This window comes from Portunus trituberculatus, chromosome 9 (assembly GCF_017591435.1).
Source record: "Portunus trituberculatus isolate SZX2019 chromosome 9, ASM1759143v1, whole genome shotgun sequence".
NCBI classification, from domain to species: Eukaryota; Metazoa; Arthropoda; class Malacostraca; order Decapoda; family Portunidae; genus Portunus; species Portunus trituberculatus.
In genome coordinates, this window is record NC_059263.1 from 12,366,341 (window position 1) to 12,381,577 (window position 15,237).

General features: G+C 41.5%; 2 protein-coding genes across 2 annotated transcripts; one reads left to right on the forward strand and one right to left on the reverse strand.

The window, feature by feature from the left end:
* Positions 1-5,116: 5,116 nt before the first annotated feature.
* Positions 5,117-6,354, forward strand: LOC123501416. Its single transcript, XM_045250239.1, has 2 exons — positions 5,117-5,463; positions 5,883-6,354. The coding sequence occupies exons 1-2, from the start codon at positions 5,317-5,319 to the stop codon at positions 6,345-6,347; spliced, it is 612 nt and encodes a 203-aa protein (XP_045106174.1). The 5' UTR covers positions 5,117-5,316; the 3' UTR covers positions 6,348-6,354.
* A 548-nt stretch (positions 6,355-6,902) lies between these two features.
* On the reverse strand, positions 6,903-8,985 carry LOC123501730 (protein ALP1-like). Its single transcript, XM_045250734.1, has 3 exons — positions 8,754-8,985; positions 7,263-7,814; positions 6,903-7,138 (listed from the first exon to the last, which is right to left on the reverse strand). The coding sequence occupies exons 1-3, from the start codon at positions 8,983-8,985 to the stop codon at positions 6,903-6,905; spliced, it is 1,020 nt and encodes a 339-aa protein (XP_045106669.1).
* Positions 8,986-15,237: the final 6,252 nt, after the last annotated feature.

Below are 15,237 nucleotides of genomic sequence, written 5' to 3' on the forward strand. Positions count from 1 at the left end.
TATTCGTTCATTTGTCTTTCAGTCAGTGATGGCACATGCTGCTCAGCGACCTAAGCCAAAATCTTCAGTATTTGAATATTTCTCTATTACTGCTGATGGGAAACATTATGTCTGTCAGTGTGAAAAGAAGAATGATAATGCAGAAGATGAGGAAGACATTTGTGGTTGAAGACTTAGCACTTACTCAAGTGATGGAAAAAGTGGCTCAACCAGAGCTTCAAACCTGAAACGACATCTACAGCGATATCATCCAGAGGTTATGAAGATTGTTGAAGAAAAACAGACAACAACAGTGACTAATGTGACAATTGCTACCCCTGGCACAAGTGTAAGCAGTCAAGGCAAAGTTACCAAGTATTTTCTGAACACAAACATTACTGTGTCCATGACAACAACAAAATTCAAGGGCTGCATTGTTGAAATGGTAGTTAAAAATAGTGTTCCCCTTACATTATTCTCCTGCCCAGCATTTGTTTCCTTAAACGGGGAAATGGCGCAAAAAGTTAGGTGTTTCTCTGACAAGGGATAGTGTTCGAAATCTGGTCATTGAAGAAGCAGAAAAACACAAAACTAAACTTATGGAAAGTTCATTTTTCTGAAGATGGATGCTTGTACGCGTCACAGAGTTAATTATTTTGCAATCGATATTCAGTTCATAGATCATGATCAGAAAGTAGTCATATGCACACTGGCAGTCAAAGATACTAAGGCTCAACACACAAGTGACTACCTACATAACCTAGTAATGGATGTTCTGAAAGATTTTGGCATCAACAAAGAACAAATCTTATTAATAGTGACTGACAATGCCAGCAATATGATTAGCACCATAGAGAAGTTGAATACAGATGAAGATGAGAGACATCATGAAGAGATTCAAGAGAGTACAGAAAATGATGAAATAGATCTTGAAGATGATTTTGAAATGGTTGATGGCTTTGTGGAAGCTGCTGCAGAACTTTCAACAATCCATCATATGCGCTGTGCTGTACACACACTTCAGCTTGCAATTCGTGATGGTCCACGCCAGCCACATGCAGCTAACCTTGTAGGGAGAGTGAGAAACATTGCAGTGGCTGCTAGAACACCAAAACTAGATGCCATACTAGAGACGTGCTGGAAAAGGGGCAATTTTGGACCAGGCTACTAGGTGGGGGGAGTACATACTTAATGATTCAGCGTGTTCTTACCCTCAGTGGCAACAAGTAAAAGAGCTTGAAGAACTGCTACGCCATCCATTCATTGCAACAAAGAACTTGCAAGAAGCTGAACTGACTCCAGGCTCATTCATTAAAGAGTGGAAGACTTAATTTTCGTCTCTCTGGTATAGGTGGACTGATAGCTGAAGAAGTACTGAAGTCCATGCAGCGAAGAGAAGCTACATTGATGGATAATGACATCCTCTTGGCTGGTATATATGGTGATCCCATGTACCGCGTAATCCTGAATGAGGATCAGAAAAGTAGAGCTAAAGCTGCATTGTGCGATGTAGCTATCAGAATGAAGGGTCTGGCTTTGCAGGAAGAGAGTTTTGGTGAAACTCTTGATGATTCTGTGCCTGCAAGATTAAGTGATGATGAAACTCTAGAAAGTAAAGAAAGTGAAGATGAAGTGGAGTTAAATTTTGAAAAAAACATCTTGATATACAGGAACAAAATAAACGCCAAAGGCTTGAAGATGGGGAAAATAAGCCATGTGTGGTAACAGAATTCAAGCTTGATTTTTCTCATGCATTGGTAGAGGTAGAGAAAATCAACCGTTCAACAAAGGTAACAGTCAAAGAGGCATTACCTCAATACCCTGATATTATCAAAGATGCTGCTATGACTGTTACAGCCTTACCACCAACTCAAGTGAGTGTAGAAAGGTTATTTTCTGCCTTTCGTATTATCAAATCAGATTTGAAGGCAGCAATGAAAGAAGATCTCATTGAAGCCATCTTATTTTTTAGAACAAAGGTATATATCTATCAAACGTCTAGGAAGTAAGTGTATAATATTTTTTTACAATAATTTTCTCTTTTAACTTAACTGCAAAATGTGCGGTAGAATACGTATAGGATATTTAGCAAAGTAGCTAACTTATACTTTTTTGTTCCTTTCCTATATAAACTTTAATTACAAAATGTGCAGTATAGGATATCAATTTTTAGCAAAGTAGCTAACTTATACTTTCTTGTTCCTTTATTGTGTCAGCTTTACCTGCAACATGTGCAATATAGGATGTTAATTTTTAGCAAAGTAGCTAACTTATACTTTTTTGTTCCTTTCTTGTACCAGCTTTAACTTAGCTTTAAACCTTATCATAACGCTGCTGGTAGTTTTAAACTTAAGTGAAACAATTGTGATACAGTACCTAATACTTTATGTTCATTTTGAATAAAAATTTCAAACCACATATTTTTGAAAGGCTGTGCCGCTGTGATCAAATAAATAAGAATGTAGTTACATTCAATATTACTTCCATCCCACAAGTTTTTATTACATCAGATAATTATAGCAGAACAATAACCATGAATACCATTATTTAATTTGGAGAATAATTATAGCATGTTATTACATATAAAGATAATCTTTATTAATTTATGATAATTATATAATCGTCAAGTACACTTTTATTATGGATTGACTCGAAAATATTAAGTATTGATTCTCTTAACTTTCGTCTTTTTTGGGTGTGGCAACTAGCGGGCTCTTTGTTTAATCTTTTCCCTTGGCCACCATCCCTGATGTAAAAAAAATTAGACTATATCGTCGTAGCCGTATTCTTAAACGAAATGTGGGATCCCGACATCCCACACCACACTAAAAGCGGTGTCACACTAGCACTTTTTCCGTCGACTAATGCGATTTTCGTCGATTTTTCACCGTTCCGCATGAACTTATCGCATGAATTTGTCAGACGATAGGGATCGTTTCCGTCGGCAAATTTTCCGCCTTTGTTTACATACCAAGACCAAGACCACAAGACTTGCCGCGTCTCCTCAACCTGCTTCTACGTGCATTGGTTTTACCACTACACTTTAAAAGTTTAGAATGGAGGGAAAACAGCATCCAAGGTGGACACGACTTTCAGAGGAGTTCCTTATGGAGAACATAAGGAACCATAAGTGCCTGTGGGACCACACGGACAACTCATCAGAGCTGCTAGATGCAGGGAAATTTCCCTGTTTTAGGGAAATATAGGTCTCAACAGGGAAACAGGGAAGAAAACTCAAAATGTTCCAAAATCTAGGGAAATTTTGACCAACGGACTCCACGCTTCATCCGCAGTCCCCACCCTTGTCCTCCTCCCATCCTCTTCACCCGTCATCCGTACAATAATTATTTGTATTAATTTTTATCAAATTATTTATTGTTTCCTTTCCCTCTCAATTGAATTTCAATCCACTTCTGAGGTCTCTCTCGATCACTATATCCTTCCTCTACCGTTCACTCTTCCTTCCTTCATCCCCAAACAGCGTCATGACTTGTACAAAACCCGTATACCATCCCTTCCCTTTCCTCCCTCGCCCTTGCTAGCTAGCTGAACCTGTATTCTACGAGACCGATAGAGACCCGTATTCACCCAAACAGTGTCATGACACATATGAGATCCGTATATCGTCCCTCCCCTTCCTTCCCTCGCCCCTGCTTGATAGCTGAACTTATGACAGCTATATATATTCGTGTGTGTGTGTGTGTGTGTGTGTGTGTATATATATATATATATATATATATATATATATATATATATATATATATATATATATATATATATATATATATATATATATATATATATATATATATACACGAATGTGTATGTACGTATGTAAGATGTTAAAAATTACGACAGGGAAATGCTGCGCTAAATAGGGAAATATTTTTAGGCAAAACAGGGAACTTTTGGCAACTTTATCTGGCAGCACTGCAACTCATACCTGAAGAAAGCCCTGAAAAGAGCGGCATACAATACAATCACGTGTGCCCTCCGAGACAGCTTTCCAGAACTTAGCAGCATTACAGCAGGTAATGAGAACGATCAATTTCCTCTTTCCTTGTAGGCTGATTAACCATAGATAGAAAATAAAGGGGGGGAGGGGTATTATGGAGATATGCATAGCCATTTTTCTCAAATCGGGTCATTAATCTTTGGAATACCATGCCTTCCTTTAACACTTTGTGATGGACCTCACTGCCTGATTGGCTCTCTCTCTCTCTCTCTCTCTCTCTCTCTCTCTCTCTCTCTCTCTCTCTCTCTCTCTCTCTCTCTCACACACACACACACACACACACACAGAAAGAAAAAAATAAATACAAGATTCAAATATAGAATATAACAACCACCAACAAATTAACCATAAAATATAACTACGAAAAAAATTCCAACTTAACCTCAACCTAACCACCTTCCTCCACCTTGTCAGGGTTTAAAAGATTGCTAATGGCATACCTTGGTGATAAGCTGTATGAATACTGCCATGTACGCCATGGACAATTCACACACAGAATTCTAATTACACATCTTGTAATTGTAGTGATCCCCTACACTGTGGCATGTTGGCTATTTTTTTCTGGACCAAATATCCTTTTTTCATTTTTAGATAGTATTTTCCTCAGAAACTACAGAGTACTTGTTATAAAATTTGAAAGTCAACCTAACCTAATCGATGTAGCCTAACTTAACCTAAACCTAACCATAAACAAGAGCAAGTGGACCCCACAGTGGCAACATTTTATTTGTTTTCATTTTCTTTTTTGTTTGGGAATGTGGGTTAGGTCAAGTTTACTAAGATTTTATGTATTTTTAGGTTTCCCTTATGTTGTTTTTGGTGGTTAGGTTGAGGTTAAGTTGGAATTTTTTTTTGTAGTTGCATTTTATGGTTAGTTTGTTGGTGGTTGTTATATTCTATATTTGAATCTTGTATTTATTTTCTTTTGTGTGTGTGTGTGTGTGTGAGAGAGAGAGAGAGAGAGAGAGAGAGAGAGAGAGAGAGAGAGAGAGAGAGAGAGAGAAAGCGCCAACCAGGCCGAGGTCCTTAATCACAAAAGTGTTAAATCTTCCCCCCTCCCCCCATACTGAAATATATCTCAGAAAAAGTTTCTGAGGTGCCGTAATTTATATCTTAAACTAAAGTAACCTAACCACACATCAAGCCAACTAAATCTAATACAACTTAACCAAACTTAACCTAACTTAAAGAAAGCTAACCTAACCTAACCACACATGAAACTTTCACCTTCCAAGTCTGTCACGTGTATCGAAATTTAAGATTATATATATTTTTTTTCAGAACAAGTGAGATCGAAGTATAACAACCTTCGGACTTACTTCATGAAGGAGTACCGCAAGGTACAAGCAACCCCAAGCGGTTCAGTTAGCCACTATACATCAAAGTGGGAGTTATTTGATGTTCTGTCCTTTCTGAAGGACACATTGAATAACTATACCACAAAGGCCAGTGATTCCTTCAGAGCTGAGGTAAGCACAGTGCTATGATGGTATGTTTTTCTTCTTTTTGGTGAATTCCAGTGGTAACAGCCATCTTTAATTAATCAAGAAAACTCTCTATCAAAGTTTAAAGGACAAATGATAAGAAATACTGCTCCCATGGCATGTATGAAAACAAACTAATTAATGCCTTAAGTCAAATAAACATTTGATGTCCCTCTCATATTGGTATTGGATATTGTGATGGTAGTGCCAAAAACTTATGACAGATCAACAAGTGTACACCATGCATTTTCCTAACAATATTTACACGTCGATTGGTTGCCTGCCGTGTTAACATGTGATCCACATCTATCTCCCATTGACATCACGTCATTATGCGCCCGTTTTTTTTTTTTTTTTTCTCCCCTCAACTCTGATATAATTTTACTTTATTCTTTTCTGCACAGGCAAATGCGACAGTAGACACCTTCTCCATCGTCATTCATGAAGATGGGACACAGGAGGCGTCCATTGTATCCCCCAGCAGCTCCTCAACTGCTTCATCTTTATACTCCTACACCTCATCGCCATCTTCCTGTACTATTTCATTACCTTCACCGTTGTGTGTAGGTAATACAGCTGAAGTAGAGGCACCTTCACCAGTGGCAGGCATTGCATTACTGTCAACAGGAATGACACCTGTTCACTCTTCTGGCAAGAGGAGGAGACATGACGTAAACCACATTGAGGAAGAGTGCAGAGAAGCCCTACAAAACCTAAATGAGGCAAATAAAGAAAAAGATTATTTCAGTTTCAGTTTTGGCAGGATGGTGACGCACTGGATGCGTGACCTGCCTTCTGCTGAAAGGATGTCAGCAGCCTTTCAGCTATTGGGAGTAATGAAAAATTATAATTCAAGGCAAAATATATAAAGTTGTCTCAAATGAAGCATGTTTTATTGCATCACAGTAGCACAATTTTTCAAAACAGTAAAAATTAAAATATGATGCCTCCCTCAGGAAATACAGTTAATATTTATGTCTCTGTTATTTTAATGCAAAAAAAAGTTGGTTGTTACTAATAATAATATTTAAACGGTAGCAGAGAAAGTATGAAGGCATGTAAACTTATACAAGGGTAACACTCCCTTATTCATGATCAATACCAGAAAAGAAAAGGAAAAAATTCCCATGTAGTAAGAAAATAACAAACTGTAATTCATCTTATTAATGGAAATAACATTAATCCAAATTGTTATAGTTATAGCCATAGCAAGTAAACTTCATCCATTTTAGATTAATCCCCATATCACAAATAAACATAATCCACATTATAAAACTTACTACAATACAATATTAATCCAACCTATACAACTTAGTACAAAAACACTTTATCCAGACTATAGAACTTGCAACAAAAAAACTTAATCCGGACCAATATTACACATATAAGAATACATACAATTGAAACATTTATTCATAGCTGAATTAGTGCATGAGCATTCTCTCTGCTTGCCAAGGGACACTTCCTTCATTATTGAAGTATTCTTCAAATGTTTCCCGCACCACCTTAGCATCATTACTGTGACCTCGGCCAATGGGTAGTAGTCTCTGAAATGTTTCCTGGAGGACGTCTTCCACTTCTTCATGCCTATGCTCTCCATGTGTGTTGTGTGATGCTGCATGCTTTTTTCCAGAATTTACCCGTAGATAATTGTGGAGTACTACAGTGGCAAGAACTATATCTTTAACATTCTCAGATGTGTTGATAGTTTTTTTTGTAAATCTGAAATCTACCAGCCATAATTCCAAAAGCATTTTCAGATGTACGCCTTGCATGTGACAGACGATAGTTGAAAACTAGCTTTTCATTGGGTAGGTCTTTCCCGGGATATGGCTTCATGAGGTATGTTTTGAGAGGAAAGGCATCTTCACCAACTATTACAAAAGGACACTGCCTCCTGGTGAATGGAATAGGGGTAGAAGGTGGAATTTTTTTTTTTTCCTCAATAGCATCTCTGAGGCCACATCTCTCCCACACTCCAGCATCACTAGCTCGACCACTAGCACCTACGTCAACATACATGAATTTGTAGTCTGCATCCACCAGTGCCATCATGATGAGACTAAAATGGCCTTTGTAGTCATAATATTCAGACCCAGAACGTGGTGGCTTAGAAATTAGTATCCTCTTGCCATCTAGAGCCCCAATGCACATAGGAAAATTCCACCTTGCATAGTACTGGCTTGCAACATGCTGCCACTCACTTTGGTTTCTTGGTAGGTGAAGGTACTGTGGCTGCAGAACTTGGTAGATGGCTCTACATACTGAAGGTATTATTGAAGAGATGAGGTTGTGGCTGATGCGAAACTGGTAGGCGAGTGAAACTAGAGATTCCCCTGAAATTATGAATGGCGTAAGTGATGGTGTATGGTAAATATTTGCTCGCATACAATATTCTTAAGTCAACTGGGGTGATTCAGATCTAACTTTGATAAACACTGACCTAGTTTCCATTTACTCGTCTGTATTGCTGTATAACATTATCAAGGTCAAGCAATATTTGTAATATCAATATAACTGAACCATGAAAGCTTTAAGTCAAAAGTTTTACCTGTCTCAATGATAAGAACTAATCAAGCTGAACCATTAGAAACCCTGACATATATACTACGAATTTATAATAACAGCACAGATTTCTTAAAATTTTGTTTTACTGTGTTAGGTTAGGTTAGGTTAGGAGGTTTGGTTATTTTTCTACAAGTTAGGTGAGATTAGGAAAAATAGTAAGTGGTTCTGAAAGTGAGTGGATGCACTTGCAATATATATATATATATATATATATATATATATATATATATATATATATATATATATATATATATATATATATATATCAGTAAATTTACAGTAGTTAACTTCTCACAATGACACACAAAAATATTTTTTTCCTGGCATTTCTTAAGCTAACTAAACATCACTCAGTTACAAAAATATGCACTCTTAAAGAGTGACGGTTCCGCATGGCTCAGTTGCTACGAGCAGGCCAAAGCTGTCAGTTATGCATTTTCTGCTGCAGTGTTACCATGCTGCTCCCCTACATACTGTCAGCGAGCAATGTCACACACTGATACACTCTCTAACTCTCAACCACACTATTCATTAAGTGTATGTGTGGGATAATTTTTATGTCGGGAGACAAGCATCGTGTGTGTGCGTAACTGCAGCAGAAAGTGCTTACCTGGCAACTTTGGCCCGTGCCTAGCAGTTGAGTCAGGTGGGACCGTCATTCTTCAGTAGTGCCCAAAAATATACCTCTACTTATCATTGAGACTAACCTGTGGCTAGGTAACGAAGTGTCAGTGTCAAACGCTCTCCTGCAGTGACAGCTTTCCTCATCTTAATGTCACTTTTGGCAATGAGAGGTGTTACTAACTCAAGAAGTCTGTGGTACTGGTCCTTGTCCAGCCTGGTCCAGCTCTTCAGAGTATCGTGATCCTCTAAACTCAGCTCTTTCAACAGCCTGTGGTACACACTTTCACTTTCCCGACGAGCTAACCATGAAAGCATCCATGCGCGCTTTTTGGCTTGTTTAGCTCGTCTAAGTTTTGTAATACACAGTATTACTTTCAGAGCAGTTATCATTGCCGCAGCGTGGCCTCCATGTTTGTTTACATTATCGGTCTGTGTTGGAGGGAAGTGACGACGGAAGGTGACGACGAAACACAGTTTGTGTGTGACAGGCCGCAGCCAAAATATTGTCGATTTTCTGAAAAACGACGGAAAAAGTCGACGGAAAAAGTGCCAGTGTGACACCGCCTTAAAGCGGTATTCTTAGAGGCCTGGTGCGATGGTGGTGTGGGACTACTCCGCGCTCCAACCCTACATAATATAGGAACAAATGTGATACCAGAGACCCCCTCCCCACAATCATATTGAAATTGAAGATAACTACTGTAAATATCGAAAATATAGTTTTTTTTGTTGTCATTTATATTTTCATATGTGATCATAGGCATCTCTGTATTATTAAAGGAAACATGGTATTTCCATATCCCCCTCCTCAAAACATACGCTTTAGAAGAAGCAACTCTACCTCACGGATAGCTGGAACATCACAACAAGGGTGAAGTAAACACAGCGATCACACAAGCTTTATTTTCTCCCTGATAACCTCTGCAGGTACACATATTGTTGTTTTATAAAGTTCATTAGCTTATTTCGTAAAAATAATTACTTTTGATATGAGAGCCTGGTATATATATATATATATATACACGTTTTCATTATATAGATGTTGTAACAGCTAAATCGGTTATCAAAACAAGGAGAGAAACATTGTATGCTTTTCTTTTCAGCATGTTTCCACATTTACGTGGTCTTGATCGTATACACCAACGAGCACCTAGAAGAATATTAAAGGATCGTATGCATCCCTTTCATCTCCATACAGAGGAAGAGTTTATTTGCCGGTACAGACTCATCAAGCAGGCAACAAGGAGCGTGATTGAGCAGGTGTCTCAAGAATTAGCTGAAGTGCATGGCAACAGAGGTAAGCTTAACTACTATTTATCTGGTTTTAGACTTTTTCAGGAGTGTCAAAAATGCCTACGTTTCTAAATATGTGACAGGTAAAAATGGTACATAGAAATACATGCAACAACTTTATCCTACATCATTGTATAGATTACTTAACTCTGCTTACATGTGTAAACTCCCACATAAGCATCAGTACAGACAGTATGTGAATGGTGTGTATTTACCAAGAATTGCTTTGGCAGTTTTTTAGAGACCTTCCTGGGACCCAACAGAACCCAACACGATATCCTCGTTGCGTAAGAAGATATAGCCACTCCAGGGCTGATAAAACCAAAGGGTCAAAGGATATAGTGCAAGAGAGAGCAGTAAGAGCACTGCGACAGTCATTAAAAATTGTAAAAGACGAAACCGGGAGAGTAAAAATAATCTGTAAAGCTAGGACTATGGCAGACAGCTCCGCTGTAAAGACGGATGCCACTGAAGGAAGGCTGCCCGACCGATAAAAAAAGGGGAAAACAGCACTAAACCCAACGCCTGCGTCGGATTTGGAACCATCAGTAAAAACGGGGATGTCATCAGAATGGATAAAAAAAAGTGTTCTAAAAACCGTGTGTGGGACAGAGCTGGCAGAAAATCCTTCTTGCCATCCATGGCAGGAGGGCATAATGAAACAACCGGAAGCTGCCAATAACCAACTCGTGGGAGCCGGAAAGAGTACACAGGAGTGGGGTCGATAGATAATTCTGCCATGAGATTTGCGACTCGATGGCCAAAAGGTTTAGGGAGACTAGGTCGAGTGACATATGCCTGCGAGCACGAGTCCCGCAATATTGACAGACAAGGGACAGAATCAGGAAGACGGTGGGTGCGAAACCAACACCGGAGCATCGAAGACTGGCGCCGGAGGTCGAGCGGCCAGAAACCAGCATCCACTAATAAGCTAGGAATTGGAGATATCCGAAATGGACCCCGGCATGATGCACGGAGTCAAGCGTGCGTAGCCGTGCATCCGTTGCAGAGGAGTAGATCTCAAAACCGTATTCCAGCTTAGGAAGGATTAGTGTACGGTGAAGCAGCAGCAAAGTGTCCCTGTCCGCATCCCAAGAGGTGTGACTTAAAACCCGAAGAAGGTATAATGCCTGCCGACAAGACACCTTAAGAGAGCGGAAATGGGGAACCCAGGTGAGACGGTTGTCAAACAAGAGGCCAAGATATCGAGTCGCCTCCACGCATGAAAGGTGTCTATTGGCGGGGTATAAATCCGGGTCTGGATGGACACCACGATTGCGACAAAAATGCATGGCTACGGTCTTCGAGGTGGAGAATCGAAAACCGTTCATGTTGGCCCAACTGGACAGCCTATTGGTCGCCATTTGGAGCCTGCGCTCAATCAGTGACATTCTAGCAACAGCAAAAGAAATACATAAATTATCAACATATAAGGAACTGTGAATGCCATCTTGGAGAGTATCAATAACACCATTTATAGCGACTGCGAATAATGTAACACTAAGAATACTTCCCTGTGGAACGCCATCATTTAGAGCAGTAGCCTCAGAGAGAACACTCCCCACTCGAACCCGTAAAAACGTCTGAATAAAAACTGCTGGATAAAAATAGAAAGGTGGCCACGAAGGCCAAAATTAAACAAAGACAGTAAAATACCATGACACCAAGCCGTGTCGTAGGCCTTCTCCAGGTCAAAAAAGACTGTTACTTGGTGGTGGTGATTAGCGAAGGCGTCACAAATCGAAGACTCTAGGGATAAAAGAGCATCAGTAGTAGACCTCATCTCTCGGAAGCCGTACTATACCGATGACAAGTACTTCCCCCTCTCCAAGTACCACATGAGTCTTACATTTACCATCTTTTCTAACACTTTACAAATACAGGACGTCAAAGATATAGGACGGTAGTTCGTAGCCTGGAGATTATCTTTCCCAGGCTTCGGAAATGGGAGAACCACTGCCACAGCCCAAGAAGATGGAAAGTCACCGGTATGCCAAATCATATTATAAAGATTTAATAAAAGTTAAAAGCAGTGTCAGACATGTGGCGCAAGAAGGCATAAGGAATGTCATCTGGACCAGGAGAAGAGTCATGACACTGGGACAAAGCAGTCCGCAACTCGGAGGCAGAGAAGGGACATTATAAGACTCCTCCAGAGGAAGAAAAATTTATTCCGAGAGATTCCATTCTCTGGCGGTGACGTGCGGCCGGGGCTGCAGGATCCTTCCGGGAAACACTGGCAAAGTGCTCCGCGAAGAGGTCGGCGACAGTCTTAAGGTCTGCCACCGTTCGCCCAGCAGACAACAAAACTGGTGGGGGAGGAGCAGAATACTTCCGTAAGAGAGGTGCGGACATTAATGGAAGATACATAAGCTTTCCAAGAGGCTTTATGTGCCTCTTTCAAAACGCGGCGGGCCCGAGCTCGACAGCGCCGAAAAGCTTCCAGGCACTGCGGGTCCCCACGATGTCGCCGGAGACGAGAGAAAGCTGCCCGTTTTTCTTTCACAGCTTTAGTGCATTCTGCGTTCCACCAAGGAACGGGACGCTTAGTAAAGCGACCGGACGTCCTAGGGATTGTCTGAAGCGCTACTAAATGTAAAAAATCGGTAAAATAATCAACAGCCTCAGCACAAGTAGAACAGTCAGCCAACGGACAGATAAAAGAGCTAAGGTCTGTGAATCGAGGCCAATCTGCCTTGTCTAAAACCCCAGGGGGGGGCCGGGACTGTGGCTCAGAGTTCAAAGATTGTAATAAAACCGGAAAGTGGTCACTACCGTGTAAATCCGGTAGGACCCGCCAATTAAAATCAAGGAAAGAATTAGATGTACACAGAAAGATCGATAGCTGTAAAAGTCCTAGTAGGACTGTGGAAATGTGTAACATCCCCAGAATTTAAAACCTCCAATCTCTCATCCTCAATAAAAGAACAGATTAAAACCCCACGAGGATTACTAGCACCTTCATCCTACAGTGGGTGACGCTCATTAAAATCTCCCAACAAAAGAAAGGCGGAGTCAGCTGACGCACCAGGCCGTCAAGCTCACCCTGGAGACAGGAAGCCGAGGAGGAGATATAAACTGCAAATAGTGTAGGATCGTCCCATAAAAACCTTAACAGCAACCACCTGAAGGGAGAGTTGAGTTGCAAGGGACAACAGGTATGTCCTGACGGACTAGGATAGCTGTGCCACCGTGGTGGCCCTGGTCAGGAAAGGAGTGCTAAAAAGGCACGATAGCCAGGAGGACTAGAATAAGTACTATCACCTAGCATAGTCTCTTGTAGAGCTACACAGGCTGGAGAGAACTCCGACAGTAAAGCTCGGAGTTCCCCACGAGGCGCGAAGGCCTCTACAGTTCCACTGTAGAAGCTTGAAGATGACTATTTGGGTGCAGTGGACGGGCGAGCCTTTTGAGGCTGCCCGTGACTGACCTGACTAGAAATAATCAAACGACGAGAAGACACCGGAGTTGAGATGTGCCGGGTCGTTGGACCGCAGCCTTTCGGCTATCAGTGGGTGATGCGAACCATCATCATTTTTACCGATCCTCGGAGGACGAGGATCAGGCAAGACTGCACTTTCCAATACAGTGGATCCACGAGGGACGGCTGTGACAATATCATCAGACGTCTCCATGCTAAGACCGTCCTCATCACAAGAAGCCCGATCTGAGACGGAGGGCATCACAGAAGGCTGGACAGAAACAACTGGAGCTACCATTGCAGAGCGGTCCCTGGAGGACTCACGGTCACGTGCACCGGGAGAAACCTTAGATTGTTTAGGCTGAGCTAAATCTATCGACTCCGCAGAGCTGCGGTGCCGTTTGGTCAGGCTCTTCAAAGGCTTAGGCGATACAGGGGGCAAATGGACATCCACTAGATGGGTGAATTTGGTCATATCCGTATTATTCTCGTCACTTTACAGATGACTCAACTGAGTCGTCAGACAAAAGAGCAAACCTGTTAGCCAGATGAACAGGACCACTCGCCCCAACAGAGCGAGAGGTAGCAGAAGGAGTTGTCTTCGGACAAGCAGACTCAGCTGAAGAGCGAGCAGCCAATGAAGCATAAGTTGTCGCACCAGTACCGTCTTTCTGGTGGTACAGGAGTTCGCGGCGGGCGCTACCGAGACTGATGAACTGGCTGTTAGCAAGCTGTAAAATGTCCTGCTCTAGGCGATACCTCGGGCATTGCCTGGAACGTACCTGGTGAGCATCACGGCAATGAAAACAATAAGCAGCAGCATTGCAATGCTCCTCAGAATGTGAGTCTAGTGCAGAGCAATTACCACATCGAGAAGCTTCCTTACATGAGCTTTTGCCGTGACCGTACCCATAGCATGAGAAACACTGAAGAGGGCGAGAAACAAAAAGCCTCACCGTAAGATTAATAGGCCCGACATTAACACGGTCAGGGAAGGTTGGACCCAAAAAAGGTGAGAAGGACCATGTTGGAGGAGTTCCTTATCTTAGTCACCTTCTGGACTGAGTTAGGACACGTAGATAGTATTTCCTCCTCAGGAAATTCATAGAGATCCTGACTGTACACACAACCTTTTCTGTAATTAAAGGTGGGATGTGCCCTAATAATCTCAAACATGCTGTCAGAAGGACATGCTAGATGTTCCAACATCCTTGCTTGCGTGATATCTTTCGCTCGCACTAGCACCCTCAGGAATCGTGCCGATCTGTTTGGACAGGTACCGGGAGGCATGGATGAAATTTCCGCGCCCATTTCTGTAGTACGCCACAAACCAACGTGGAGGCGGGATCTGGCGGACTTCTGGAACTGAATTGTCTAAGTAGCTTTCAAAAACATTTGGGATGTAATCCATGTCATTGTCTGAAATATTACGTGACTGGAGAAATTCAGTTTTAAAGCCATGGCCGGCGAGGGGCAGAGATGCTACATGTTCATAAGCTAAACGGGCTTCATCACATGACATAAACGTCACATAGCAGCGGTTAGAAAAAAAGTCCTTAACATAAACCAGTTGAATGCGAACAACCGTACCATACGCCTTGAGAAGTGAGTGCAAGGCATGATAGGAAAATTATGGATTAACATTTACCATCACGAGGGAGTCATATGCAGCAGAAATGCGTCCCTCAGAAGAACTTCAAGAACAGGAGACTGCTGTGGGAGGCCCTTGTGGAGGGAATCCTCCTCCACTCAGACCTGAAGATGACGTCTCGTGGGCCAGGTCAGCCACCTCACGAGAACCTGAAAGTTTTTTGTGTTTTCCATGTATAAAGTTACACAAAAATTGGCTCCAG